Source organism: Plodia interpunctella, chromosome 22, assembly GCF_027563975.2.
Source record: "Plodia interpunctella isolate USDA-ARS_2022_Savannah chromosome 22, ilPloInte3.2, whole genome shotgun sequence".
Taxonomy (NCBI): Eukaryota; Metazoa; Arthropoda; class Insecta; order Lepidoptera; family Pyralidae; genus Plodia; species Plodia interpunctella.
In genome coordinates, this window is record NC_071315.1 from 6,178,166 (window position 1) to 6,193,896 (window position 15,731).

Below are 15,731 nucleotides of genomic sequence, written 5' to 3' on the forward strand. Positions count from 1 at the left end.
ATTGATGTTCTTCCAGTATTAAAAATGATCATACATTTAATTAATTGTTTAAAACTTTACACAATTTTTCAAATAATTGATTTGGTTTCACTGCTGAATTAGTGGCCAAAATGGTCTCAAAATAATGATCTTTTCTAATAAATTAATTTAATTTTTAAATGAAAAAATTTAAGAAACCCCGACTCCGTATTTGTTGGTAATATTTGACGACCTCGGTGGTGCAGTGGTAAATAAACTGCTTGGCTCTGAACCGAGAGGTCCCGGGTTCGATCCCCGGTCGGGTCATGATGAAAAATGATCTTTTTCTGATTGGCCCAGGTCTTGGATGTTTATCTATATATATGTTATAAAATATGGTATCGTTATGTATCCCATAACACAAGTCTCGAACTTACTTTGGGGCTAGCTCAATCTGTGTGATTTGTCCTAACGTATTTATTTATTTTTAAATCTCATCTCCTAGTAAAAAGGTGACGGTTTCCAAACGATTGAACGTAGGTATATCTACAAGAACACTTTTGATTAAATTCTATTTTCAAATAATAAATTTCGGTTCAACTTCAACCGTTTGGCTGCTACGATACCACGGACAGACATACAGACACACAGACACGTTAAACTTACAGCTCGTCCTTCTTCTGTCAGATTGTTTCAACAGCGTCTTGAACCCTTACTTTATTAGTCTGATCTACTAAAGCGCTATCCGCACATTTCCGGGTCAGGACAACGCGTGTTTCGAGTTCCCGTCAGGGACGTGCCATCTGTCACCCGCATTCACACATATCAGGGAAATCGGTGTCAGTGTAATGTTTAGCTGATACGCATACAACACGATGTCTTTATTTAACGAAGAATTAGCAATTATTGCAATGGCATAAGATCGTAAAGTATATCAAAGAATTATATTCTGTCAAAGAAGTTCTATCAACCTTTCGGTGTTCATTCTGTACTTGCTTAATAAATCAGATTGTACAGATCGTCCGTGCCTCATAGTGAGCTCCGGGACACTCACGATTTTGATGCGCCTGTCACGGAGCTGTGTGAACGAGTTCATACATGTTGTACGTAACCGATTTTTTAGCCGTCCCTGACGGAACACGGCAGGGACGGGAACCCGGAAATGTGTGGATAGCCTTTAATTTGTTTTAGCTCGTCTCGTCCAGTGCCATCATATGGGTGCTCAAAAATTTTGTTCTTCATTCTCAATTGTGCAGAGAGTGCGAAAATTTTTATATGAAAATTAATGAAGCTCAAACTATTTGTGTGTCAATCTTAGGACAAGGCAAATGCTTTGGTAATTAAATGTCAGAATCAAATTTATTATGTTTTAATCATCATATGTAATATTTTCTGCCCAGCGGGTTGTATTTATCATTTTTTTTATTTTTGTTTTTACACTTTCTTCTCTAGTTTTTGAATGTAATCAATCGTTTGAAATATTTTCAATTGCAATATTCAATATTTGATCTAAATGTTTATAATCATTTCTTTTCCGTCATAATTTACACATTTATTTATACTTTTCATTTAGTCCAAGATCGATTGCGTCTTGCTCTTTATATATTTTACAGGTAACAAGCGAATTGTCTGCAAGAAGATTGTCCGTTTGAACAACTCCTTCAGCCACAAGTTCAATTTGATCGGCTTCTTTGATATCGACGGCAAATTTCCTCTCCGTTTTGTGGGGGAGCTAGCTGGATTAGTCATAGTGTTGCTTCAGTTTGCTCTTAGCAATTCGTAATTATATCATCATCGTTTTACCCAAAGAGTGTTTGTTTGTATTTTTAAGTTCCGTAATAATTGTCCACAAGCAATAGAATTTTTTTTTTGTAAGGACCGCTGCTGAGAATTTTTCCATATCTTCCAAAAGTGAACCCGTTTTTATACGAACAAAAATATTTGACGAAACTGATATACTGTACTCGCACGAAGTGAGAAAATAGTAGACTCTTCAAGTTTTATAATGAAATGAAATAATTTATTAAAAGTACTGATACACATAATTAATGTTTTCACATTTTACTTATTATTCAAATTAATTTTATTTACATTTCACGTTATAGAACTTATGAATATATATATAGTAGGGTGAATTTCAAGAGCGTTTAAAACTCCGTCGCGGGCTATCATTAGTGTTTATTAAATTGTACTATACACAATAATCAATTTAATTATCCTATTTTATAAATAAGTAAAGTACTGGTACAATGTTAATTTTATAAATGGTTAATTTAAAATCACACTACACGATACGACACATCGACACTAATGAAACGCTACACGCCGTGTTCAAACTGTGTCGTGAAATTCACCCAGTAATGTTATGTAAGTTAAGTATTTATTTACATATAATCATGAACTAAAATTATCTAAATATAGTTTAAAAATTGACACGTATGTACAAATATTATTTTGAGCATAAAATTGTGATATCATAAGGAATGTTAGACAAAGTAGCGATGTTATTATGTAGGAGACAATAGCGAATAGATAGATCTCAAAGAACACTCAAGATAGCTCAAGTTTCTCGTAACTTTGAGTGCCCTCGATCTCCCAAAGTCTATGGTTGACGTTTCCTTGTAAAAATGGGTCCTATCAGATCAAATAGAATAGTCGATCCACAAGTACCTATAGACGCTTGACAATAAAATTATAAAAAAGTTTTCTTATTAAACAGAGAGCTCTTATCTTCATGAGTTCACAGTTCACGGGTTTTGAGAAATCCCAAAATTCGAAATTCTTTATTCAATTTAGGATAATATACATCGCTTATTGACGTCAAAAAATTACTTAAACTAAGTCTCCCGCCGACTTCCAAAGCGCAGGTGAAGAAGAAGTGGCGCAACAAACTTCACCGCAGCCTTTTCTCCAAAGACGTCAATTAACAAAATTAATTTCAAATAAACCTCAAAATTTTTAAGTTTCGGGTGTAGTTTTACTACCAACCTTCCTAGGGAATACATTTTTTTCCCATGAACTACCAAGGCTGTGTGGTTAAGTGTGATATCCACGCGAGGACAAGGAATGGTGCTACTTTAGGGCGAAACCAGACGAGATGGATTGTCTCATTATTAAACTTTAGTAGGCTGGACACAGCTCAAAATCTTGAAGTTTCTACCAAAGATTTCCCCATCTCCCAGGGTCTGCGGTAGAGGCTGGTTGAGAGTCTCTGGCAGGAACAGCGAGGTGATGCCGCCGGCAAGACTGAAGATTCCCATGATCGTCAGCGGGAGGCTCTTAGAGTAGACTGACTAGAATCACAAGGAAAATATATTTCTTTTATTATTACAAGTATTATTGTAATAAATCCTATTTACCAAGACTCGAACCTGAGTTTTTAGGTAGTATTAATGTATAAAATATCATATTCTACAGCCGTTCGTGACCCGCTACCAGTATAGGCCTCCTTCTATCTGACCTGCTGTATTCGATGCCCAACTAGTAAGTTCAAACTTTAATTATTTGCAAGTTTCTCAGTTGGTGCAAATAAACTTCTTATCTATCTATCTATAGCTATTAAAATCAATGTCAGAAAACTTACACGCTACTTAACTTTGTGTAAAATTAATTCACATGATCTAATCCATCTAAAAATCCGTTGTGATCATTGTTATCAGGTTTTCAGAAAATTAATCCTTCTCAGATCAAATTCTACTATCATCATCAATTAATTTAAGAACTTTGTTCTTGTCGGTGGAGCACTTTCCATCTTATTCTGTCCTCAGCCATCTATTTCACCTCCCTATACGACACGAGCTCTGCCTTCTCTTTTATTTCATCTAGGAATGGCCTTCTTGGCTTTCCATTTCCTCTTCTTGCTTCAATTTTTATTTCAATCAGATTTTACAGTCATAAAGAAGATAAAATACTCACCAAATGTACAATATAAGGGCATGCTAGCAGCCCCAGTCCAGCTATAAACGATGATGCTCCCATAGCCTGAGACCTCAGAACTGTTGGTAGAAGTTCTCCAATCTGTACGTAGAATACTGCAAAGGCTGCTGCAATGAAAAATCGACCCAGCATCGATAGGGACACTGTGACCCACGGCATGGCTGGAGAAGAACATAAAATTAAAGATAATTGTGTATAAAAACTGAATGCGAAATTCAATCGTGTTACTGTAGATTCTGTGCATTTAGATAAAAATACGATAGACATACCAACTATACCGTTTAAAGATACTGAGAGGTTTGACATGAGGTAGGCGAACGGTAGTCAAATTATAGGCACTTCAAAAAATGTTTTATTTTAAGAGCTTCGGAGCATTATGGCTGAGAATAAAACCATCTTGTTTCGTCCTCACGCCCAGGTGAAAAAGACATAGTCTGAAGACATTTTATTCTTCACTTATATCTTTCTAGATTTATTAATAAAATCAGTCAATCAAATTGAATTTGAAATGGAGAAAAGTGATATAATTACATTCTGGTACGAAAGCGCAGCTAAGACACGCCAGACCTCCGATCAACATGAAAATGAAGAGCACCCATCTCCTTCCGAATTTGTCCATACATCGCCACGATATTACGTAAGAGGGCAATTCTACTGCCCCTCCTGAAACCAAGTTGGAGACTGATTAAGTAAAATTTGTATTCTACATCAATCGGACATAAAAAAATTTAAAGGGAGATAATTTCTAAATAGTAGATCATTGTTAGTCCCAGTGAGTAATATGATAACCAAAATTAATTGATTAACACTAAATTGGACTGTTCATAGATGGACCACTGCAAGAGCTTGCATGCCCCGTGCAGGGAATTTAATATTAAGCTGTGTATTTAAAAATAAGGTGAGCAGATGTACTAACTATATATGAGTCTCTTGGTTACTTGAAATAAAAATATCATTTCATTTGTTGTCACATGCTTGTTATTAAATTAAAATAATGTTAGATTACAATATGAAAGTGTTGATTTTAAATTAGCAAATACTTTAGATGAAAAACTAGTTTTATGAGACTGAAGTAAAAAATAGTAAGATAAGTTCTTAATACAATGTAAATAGTATTAGTAGACTGTGCAACAGTTAAAGGAATACAGAACTTAGGTGTTCTACAATATTAAACGATCATAATATAGGAAGAAAACAACTTACCTATGAAAAATGCTAAATAATCATCTACTCCTAAATTAGGCGTATTATAACTTAAACTATTATATACAACCCCTAAAGCTACCCAATTGAAAGTAAGAATTAAGAATTTCTTTCTAATATTAGGATATCTGAAAATATCCAACGGAGATGCTTTACAATCTCCTTCAGAATTCTCATCGTCCATTTTCTTATTCTCCATTATTTCATCGTCTTGATAATCTTTAGCGAATATTTTATTCACAATCTGCATTGACTTTCTTCTAAGTGTACTTGCTGGTGATTTTGTAAAACTGTCGGTTTGCGTTGATTTTTCATTCAATCCTGTATTGAAAAGAGATTCTTCAGTTTCGTTTCTAATTTCATCGTCTTTGGCGCTATCTCTACGTGTTTTTGCTTTTGCTTTTTTATTTACTATATCAGCTACTTCTAATGCAATGATACGTTCAAGATTTTCAGTTTTTGATTCATCAGTTTCAGTTATTATGTTGTTGTCTGGATTAAAAGTCAGCATGTTGCTTATTCTTCTATCCATGTAGTCGTCCCTTGGAAACTGATCTTGGTAACCAATGATATGGCCATTTAAATTGCACAACATTGTTACTTCTGCTTCTTGCTCATCTTTGATTCTTTTCTGAAATCATAACAGTCCAAATAAGAAGCAATGGAACAAAAATACACACGTCTGTGGGCCCGTCCTGCAATACGAACACTCCATATTCTACTGTGGATATCATACATACTAAGGCAAACATAGCCTTGACATCTGAGAGGCTACAATAGCATGCCCAATGAGGGTTGACGTCAAGCAGGTAGTTGGTTGTAAAATCACAGGCAAATCTTCAAAAACTCGGTTTAAATTATAAGATGACTCTGGAGTCATCTTATAAGGCCGCAAAGCCTGGGCTTTGCGGCCTCATAGCCAAGAACGCAACACCAGCTAGAAATAAAAAGCTAAATCTTCAAAATTAGATATTTTACATGTATGTCCAACAAGAAGCCACGTCGCAGCTCGATCGAGTTTTTCCTGGCCATGTTTCTGAAGACTTTCTCCGCATCAGCTATCCGGCCCCTGCTCACCAGCCACCGTGGAGATTCCGGTATCAACCAGTAATATCTGGAATCGTTTACAAGTGGAACGTAATTATATTTCTATTAGAAAAACATACAGATATATAATAATAATTTTACAATATTTGACAAACTTTGTCAACAAGTCTTTTAACCATATCTCGCTGATGTCATAAAGCTGAAAGTCTGTGAGTAACTTAGTTACTTCAGTACATATATATGTAACGTTATACTTACCCATATAGTAGTATAAATGGCATTGTCGTAGACAGTGATAGGTAGAACCAATCCTTGACGAGAAAGGCAAGCAAAGCCAAGAGACACATACCACTGGCGAACAGCATACTGACCACTATACCTGAAATTAAACAAATATGCTAAAATTTTACTAGATGCGCCCCGGGGCTTCGCTCCCATAAGAATTTGAGAATTAAAAGTGCCTTATGTGATAATCCAGGTTATATAGTCTATTTTGAGTGAAAGAGTAACAAATATACATCCTCACAAATTTTCGCATTTATAATATTTGTAGAATATTTTTAGAAGAACATGATTTTAATAGATCTATCTATAATCCCATTTAAATGATAAAAAAAACTTGGACCCTTCCTAAAACTTCTACGTCTCACACATGATCTTATACCTTTTAATAATTATTTATATATTTTCTTGACATGTTTATTGCATATATTTTGACATTTACTTGTAAAACATATACGTGATTTGTGATCTTCAAGTGTCTGAAAGTAACATAGGTATCTATTATGTTAGATTATGGAGATCGAGTATGTCATGCACACTCAAAGGGTCAAACCGGTAGCGGCATCGTGGATCGGGTCGGGAGGTTCCCTCTATTGTGGTTAAGCTTGTTGACTCACGCGTCAACTCGTGAACGGGTGCTGCCGGGGGGAACTGGTCAGCTCGATATTTTATTAAAAGTTTTTTTTTGTTTGCTTAATTATACATATATATATATATATATTTCCTTTCATCAGCACTTGATCACAATCATAATATGTTTAAGTATACCTTTTGACCAATGTATGTACACAATAGAGTTATTGTGTACTTACATTGTTATATTACTGATAAAAAATTATACATAAATTTATATTTAAAAAATGGTAAGCCCTTCTGGCATGTAGGGACCAACACACTGTTTGAATGAGTTTCTTTCGGCATTTCTTCTCAGCAGTGGTCGTTCCGAAATGCTAGTAGTTTGTAGCTTTGGTAAACATCATTTAATTTAGAATATGACGTGAAAAAGTGCCTGTGAAGGCCCAATTTCTGAATAAATGATTTGATTTTGATTTTGATTGAATATACTATTATCATCATTCATACCACAGGCATATAAAATACAATTCATACTCATATATTTTCTTACGGTCATAATACGCGTTAGTCTATGCAAATTGTTATCGATTTCAGTGGACGAACCCACTCAACGCTCGCTGCAGTTACTGTTGCATAATCTGTAGGTACTGCAGTGTCCTTTATAAATACTTATAATGATTGTGTATCGATCACTTTCATAATCGATAACTGTACCTTCGCATGTACCTACGTACTTAACGTAATATAGGTATTTTTTATTTGATTTTTACGTAATATATTTTTTTTTTGCTTTGGTCACATCATTAGTTGGACGCATATCCTCCTGTACGACTTAAACTGTTTTGAAATTCGAATTTCAAAAGTTTTTACAGTAAGCATATATTTTGTCAAAAATATTATATGTTTTTCACTTTTAACATAACATATTAATTAATTAAATATACAAATCGTTTATAACTAAACGTAAACTATTTCAAAAAAATATAATATATAATAATAGTTAATTCTTAAATTCAGAATTCGAATTAAAATTATGAAGAAATCGTACCTACTTTTTCTTTTTCCTTTACTAATCAAATTAATTTGGGTCGACATAAATGCGAGAGTAAGTTTCGTTTGTTTGTTTGTTTATCATCACTTTATCTATCCGACCAATCTTTTTGAAATTTTGCACACATGTGGTTTGAAGTACGGAAAAGGACATACGGTACCTTTTGTCCCGGAAAAATAGCTTGTCCCGTAGGAAATTCACATGGGGAGAGCCTGCCAGAATGCGAAAGTTAGTTCTTCATAAGCATTTAACATACCAGTGTAAGTTCTTCTCAACGGCGGCATCAACTCGAGGGCCAGCACATATGGCAGCTGGTACAGAGCCGGGAAGAACAAGCCGGACACCACTCGGAGTACGATGTACGTCCAGTAGGAGCCAGGGAAGGCTACTGCGATGGCCAGGGGCACTTCCAGGAGGATCATGAGCAGAATGGTCGGGCGACGGCCGTATCTGAAACACGAGGCCGACGATAGAGGCACAAGCGTGGTCGAAAACCATGTAATATAGCCACTCGTGAGTTCTACACTAGTAGGACCACTCAAATCTAACAAATTCATTCAGAAATTAGACGGAAATCCCTTCTTAGTGCTTAGTCCCAACATTGTCCTAGGAATCTACACACCAAATTTCAGCTTTCTACGCCCAGTAGTTTCGGCTGTACGTTGTCTGTCAGTCAGTCAATAACGCAAGCGTTTCATATATATTTATTATATACATTTCGGAACGACCACTGCTGAGAAGAAATGCCGAAACTCATTTGAAGAGTGTTGTCACATGGGGCACATCGCCTAAGCAGCTGCTAGACAACAATAGCATTCACGAGGAGGGTTGACGGTAGACACGATGGCGGTTGTAAAATCATAGAATCTTCAAAACTTTAAATTTAACGTTCGTAGTATTACCAGGCAACCAGGAACGCGCGGTGATGTGGGAGCTATTACGACTCGATAAGATAAAAGAAAAAAAGTAGCATAATTACCTATCAGACATCCAGCCGAAGAAGAGGTTGCCGAATATTGAACCGACCCAAAAAAGGGTGTTGCTCGTTCTCGGCAGCCAATCATTGTCGCACACCAGAGAAAACTGAAAAATATATTGTAAGTTTGTCTACTTTGTCTCTCTTTAAAATAGTATGCTTGACTATTATATAGACAATTAAATTTTATTAGGGAGCTAATTATATAGCGAGCGAAGTCTACAAATACATATTTTTTTTGTATGTAATGTATGTTTGTAATGAGGTAACTTTAACGAAATTTAAAAGGTATGTAAAATCTTTCAATAGAATTTTTAACTTCATAGGACATCAAAATCGGTTCGGTCGTTTTTGAAATATTCTCAATTTTGTACAAATTTATTGTGTTCGCGATTCTAAGTTCGAGGCGAACAACTAGTTTCAATAATATTTGGTAGCTGAATGCCATTTAGAAGCAAAACATATTTATATGAACTATGATTTAGCACCTTTTCCTAACAAGTTTTATGGAAAATTATTTTATTTATTTTATTTTCATTTAGGCGTAACAGCCCCCAATGCAACTGAAAACAAGCGAAGAAACAAGTGTAAACACGATACTAACCTGAGTAACGAGCGTGCTCTCATAGTGTTCCTTGCTATAATACCATCCGTTCCTGCAAGCAGTCGTCTCATTACTCCTGAGTGATAGGATGATATTGCTCTTGTTTTGGTCCTGCAATATCATTATAATCGTTATTATCATATCGAGTGTATTATTGCTAACACTGATGTCAGATTTTATTCAAGTCTCCTAAAGGCATCTGACGTGACTTTTACGACTACTTACCGCCATCTAGTGGCAGGTAGTCGCGTACACACTAGTGAACTAAACTGTCGTAGAGGTCGATGAAAACTACTATATATGAGTCACATTTGTATACAAACTTAAGTGGCACGAGTAGGATTCGAACCTGGGACCTTTCGATCCACAGACGGGCGTTTTAACCATTACACCACCATCGCTTCTGAAAATATGTAGATAAGTGATTAAAGATTAAAACTCACCAGTTTCTCGACTGGATTCCCTCCACCGGCGCCTCTGCGAATATAAACTTCACCTTTACATATGGTAATAAGTTCGTGAGTAGAGTATTCGTTGTATTGACGGAACATATTATGACTGTACATACATGCTATGTACTCCGTTTCACGTGGACCTTGATCGAAGTTTATTGTGGCTTTTCAATTCAGAGGACTGTGTATTTTGATAGATAGATAGATAGATAAACTCTTTATTAAATAAATAAATAAATGAGGACAAACCACACATATTGAAAGTAAGTTCATATTGTAGTACAAAGTAAGTTCGAGACTTGTGTTATGGGATACTAACTCAACGATACTATATTTTATAACAAATACATATATAGATAAACATTCAAGACCCGGGCCAATCAGAAAAAGATCGTTTTCCATCATGACCCGACCGGGGATCGAACCCGGGACCTCTCGGTTCAGTGGCAAGAACTTTACCACTGTTATTGCACCATTCACAAAGGAGTTACAACAAGATATTCAAACATAATGAGTGCAAAGGCGGACTTATCGCTAATGCAATTTCTTCCGGCCAACCTTTGGATGGAAAGAGACACAAGTCCACTAAGAGAGTGCACTAAACTTAACAGTATAAAATAAATAGACAAAAGATTAGATATTGAAATAAAAAAGATATAAGAGAAATATATAAACATACAGACAAAGCGTAAATGTTGTTGTTATAGAACAATAAATAAATATATAATAGATTATTTTGCTCACATGGCTTGCTTCGTGATGTCAATAGATGGTAATGAACAGCTCCACACTGTCGCCGAACTCGGACACGTGCCGACGCGAATGCGTGAACATTGCGTTGTTAGTATGAGTGCGTTTATTTACTGCAATGTATGCCGTATCCGCTAAAGTTTGGCAAACTGTTCGACGGCAGTGTGGAGCCGCCATTACAAATTCCCGTTAGAATTAAACATTTGGTTGAATAATTAACAAACCAATAATCGAGAGTTTATCGCGTTCACACAGACAAAGGCGGCGTCGTATGAGGCTATTAAGAGATCAGCAACAATATCATTCCCAATGAGGGTTGACGTCAGGCAGGCGACCGGTAGTAAAATCACAGGCGAATCTTTAAAATTTAAAGATTTTTTTTTACGCTGACCTCGGGCTTCGAGGCTTCACAACCCTGAACGCAACTGGGATGTCATCCATGCAGAATGTAATGGAAAAAATATAGCTCTATAGTAAATATTTTTTGAAACATAGTAACCAAATACTATTTTGCAAGTAGTGGGTACAGCCCCATTGCTCCGTCGTCCTACGTCGCGTCGACACAAAGCGTTGCATTTCCGTTATGCTTCTATGTTTTACATAGATTTTGACATTCTACGTCGACCATTCAATTCGCGCGTTTTTCTGCGTTGATCCGTCGACCGATGTCAACGCAATGTGGAAGACGGAGCAATGGGGCCGGACCATAAGCAAATACTTGATTTTACACCTATTATATTCTATCTCCTCTTTCAACTTTGCCACCAACAAATCGACGTCTTTGATGTAGTAAGCGTGACAAGAGTCGAAGACTTCCAGCTTTCTTGGCACCATCAGTGGCTTTAGATCATGTTCACTGAACCCCAAGTTTATTAGTTCTGTTTGCGCAGCGCACCAGTGTTCCGGAGTAGCGTTTGTGAAGACCTGTGAATAAAATTTTATTTTTAAAATGCTTTTATTCATCTTGCAATGTTCGGGTGGCCATCTTGCCACTCAATTTTGAAGCAGATATCTCAGAATTGAGCTGAAATTTTGTGCACACGTTCAGTTTGGATGACAATGCACCCAGGAACGGCTCCCGATGAGAGAACTCCTCAACGGTTTACTGCACGGAAATTAAGATTAAGTATGCTATCTGACTCAAGAACAAAACATATACTTATGAGGGTAGAGAGAATCACTATAACTGTACTAAAATTGTCGTACCAATATGATACAGAAACCATCGTCCGACCCGTTTTAAGGATGTGATAAAAAATTATATTTTTTGCGTCTCTTTTACGACAGGTTTAAATCGATCACTTGTGTTTTAAAGACAGGAAAAAAACACACAAAAAAAAAATATCGATATCTTTATTCATATCCGAGGCGTCAATCAAAGATGTGGTAACTGCATTTAATTATTTAATATTTTTTTTACGAAATAATAAAACTCTGGAGTTTTATTATCTTTACATGACTTGTCTGGACAAGTCTAGGTATTTTAAATGTTTTTGACACACACACAGTCATTTCTGATAAATATAAGAATGTTGTTTCATTATTACGCATATCAAGATGACTCATGTCTTAGGATTGTACATAATATTTCAATAGTTCATTCGGATGAAATAAATATTGTAAAATTTTATTTGAATTAATTATTACATTGTTTTTTACAGAGACATCACCGAGGCAAACATAGTTTTTGTTGTCCTTATTATAATTAATATTGATCTAAAATATGTCCATGTTGTGAATAAAACAATAAAACCTAAGTAAACAATAAAAACCTAAGTGAATAAAACAATAGTCATTTATCATCTGTCTTCATAAATTTTTAAGAATATGAAAATGAATGGCCGATAAACGAAAGAACTGTTTTTCTTGTTAGGAAAATCAGAACATTTATTTTTAGGTTTGGCACCACTAATGTTTCACAACAGTATTTTTTTATTTTTTTATTATGATTTTTGTTATGTTTTTCTATTGAAACTGAATAATATTTTGTTGTCATCTCTTCATGGACTCTCATTTCTGTGTTCGTAGCAATCCTGTTCTTATTTTAGGCCTAATGAGGTTTTTTGTATGTACATGACTTGATCTCATAGAATTCCAATTCATGATTTAATGATATAATTTAATATCTTAAATAAGTAGTTGGTGATTTGACAGACAGATTTCATTCAAAATTACTAGAACTGTCTGAATAAGTGTTATTGATCAATATATCAATTGATCAATATCTATAATATCAACTTATTCAAAGCAATTGTTTTTTGGATTCTATCTATAAAGCAATCAATGATCTTTTTGATGTGTTAATTTTAATAATCTCGCTTAAGTTTTCGCTTGATCGTTCCTTTTTGTAACCCTATGATGTTCTAATATTTGACTTAATAATTTGTTGTTGTCATCATCTTATCCCTTTTTGATTCTACATGGTTTTTGATTCTGGGAGGCAGTTGTAGCTCGCCGTACGATGTCCCGCCATCTTTCCCTGCTTGTAGTCATTTAGCATATGTTGTTGTATGACTTTAAATTTAAGAAAGTCTATATGAACTCAAGATTGGATGAATTTTCTATGATTGATCAATACTACAAAGCATTGTCCACCTACATCCCATTGTATGCCTAATGAATATTATCTATCCTTGAGAACATACACTTTCACATCGTGAAAATAGAAGTAGTTTTGATATTTTTGCGAAGGAGAGCTATTTAAAATTACCTTCAAAAATTTTAAAAGTATCAGCAGCTATTCTATACAGCAGCCAGCCTACCTCGAACTTTTGTGTGTATTTTGTACCAATTTAGATTTTTTTTATTACCTAATGTATAAATTCTTACCATCTTATTAATCATCACCATCTTCTTACCATCTTAATTTATTGATTTTATAAACTTTACCAAATATTTAAATATTCTTCGTTATGTTTCATTTGTCATCAACGTCGACGTCTTTTTAATTATTTGTGCCCACGCAATACAAGACTTTTCTTCTTCCTAATAAACTTTTTACAACTATAAACAAGATGTTTATAAAGTTTGTGCTATATGTTTATTAAAACCCATTCTAATAGTAAAATATTGACTATGATAAATGTTGCTCTAGATTTGAGTGCGTTGTTGTTGTGATTTTCACTACGTTTGTTAGATAAACATCTCCTATATCTGGTACCATGTGGGTCGAATGTAGATAAGATTAGAATCACTTAATATATCATATTTGTTTCTATTTTGGTGTCGTAAGTTTTAGATTATAATATCGGTATCAATAATCTAGACTATAGTTAGACAAACAAGTCGAGAGAATTGATGTAGTTCTGGTTACTTTTTACAAGCTTTTATTTAGTGTCATGTCTCCCGAAAGTCTGTAATCAAACCTTACAAGTCAAATTTCACCTACTTACGCTTATTCTGTAGAGTTGATGACCAGATAATGCACCCAGGGTTTAGTTTAGGTGACAACGAGGGAACTTCGCAACGGTTTACTGCATATTTTTTTCTTACACATTACTACGACTACATTAAAAGTTTATTTGATCCACATCGTATTTATGGAAGAGTCTCACGTCGGTAGAATCCTTTTATTGCCCCATCTCTCCCCACAGCTAAATTCATTTCTTGTTTCATATTTTCATTTGTATATTCATGGCGTCTTGCAATTAAATTAATCAAAATTAACATTTGACAATCCTAATTCTAACTAATATAATAAATGCGAAAGTAAGTTTATTTCTTACCTTTATTTGTTATCTACTGAATCAATCTTCTCGAGTTTGCAGTATGGAGAAAAACATATTTTTTTCTTCCCGTGGGAAATTTACACAAGCGAAGCCGCGGCCAAAAGCAAGTATACGATTAAAACGACTTACCTGAGAGAAGACCAAAAATGAGGTCGGTATAGCAGCTAATCCACACAGTAAGTAGAACAGTACAATATGCCAGCACCCACTACGAGTGGCGAGGACCGATGCCTCATCCAACTCCTTAGTCCAGGTCATCACTTCACCTCACTATGCACGCAATTGAAAATGGCACATACCGGATTTTCATTTCGAAAACTATTTGGAACATCATTGTTTTCGAATTTAAATCATATATATTCCTTTTTTAAATTAAGTTTTATTTTTAATTTTAGTGTACATATGTGTTGTGTTTTTCTTTTTTATTTTGGAATCATTATATTTTATTGAGTTTATAATATTTATTTACATATATTTTCTTTTTGATTTTTTAGCTTAATTAAAATGTCGTTGAATAATTAAAATAATATTGATTAATTAAAAAATGTATATAGGTATTTGCATTAAATAATAAACCCTAGGTAGGTACCATTATAAATGCTAATATTCTGAACCAATATTCGACATGACACTTTGATTGATGATACAATTTAAATTTATTTAATTAACACACAGCAATTTATAAATATATCATACATAATTCCTTAATTGAAGCACATAAAGTCTATATTCACTTTATTTTTTTTTATTTACGGCCAGTAAAAACATTTCGAAGAAGTATCGTATGTTTGCACTTAAATTTATCACACACGTCAACCCAATAACAGATTTGCGTTGTACTAAAACTAAAGTTCAGCCCAGTACATCGGACATACACTATAATCCTTCCATTTTCAAAAGCTGTGGTATTGCTGTTTACATTTAGCATTAAAGGGATATTGCATTAAGTAGAGTTATGCGTCGTTGGTGGTTTACTGTTGGCAGTATTTGACTTTAAAACTATCTCCTGTATTTTATGACAGCCTGGTATCAGATTCGTGAATGCTTGCTCTAGACTAGGACAATTTGTATCCATGAGGTCCTAGTTTAATACCAGTAAGGTGACGTAGATAAAATCCTAGACTAGAAAGATGGTCATAATTTTGTATACCGTATTTAGGGTTCCGTA

The 15,731-nt window shown here is 34.7% G+C and overlaps 1 protein-coding gene across 2 annotated transcripts; it reads right to left on the reverse strand.

Moving 5' to 3' along the window:
* Positions 1-1,974: 1,974 nt before the first annotated feature.
* LOC128679805 (beta-alanine transporter-like) lies at positions 1,975-15,410 on the reverse strand. Of its 2 annotated transcripts, none has more exons than XM_053762260.2 (13): positions 15,260-15,410; positions 14,693-14,833; positions 11,566-11,759; positions 10,077-10,110; positions 9,634-9,744; positions 9,033-9,136; positions 8,310-8,503; positions 6,403-6,523; positions 6,076-6,211; positions 5,098-5,728; positions 4,426-4,557; positions 3,874-4,055; positions 1,975-3,251 (listed from the first exon to the last, which is right to left on the reverse strand). In XM_053762260.2, the coding sequence occupies exons 2-13, from the start codon at positions 14,819-14,821 to the stop codon at positions 3,072-3,074; spliced, it is 2,148 nt and encodes a 715-aa protein (XP_053618235.1). In that variant the 5' UTR covers positions 14,822-14,833; positions 15,260-15,410; the 3' UTR covers positions 1,975-3,071. The 2 variants fall into 2 exon arrangements, with proteins under 2 accessions (XP_053618235.1, XP_053618234.1); XM_053762259.2 differs by having other exon boundaries at positions 14,693-14,925; positions 15,260-15,408.
* Between the last annotated feature and the right edge of the window lie 321 nt (positions 15,411-15,731).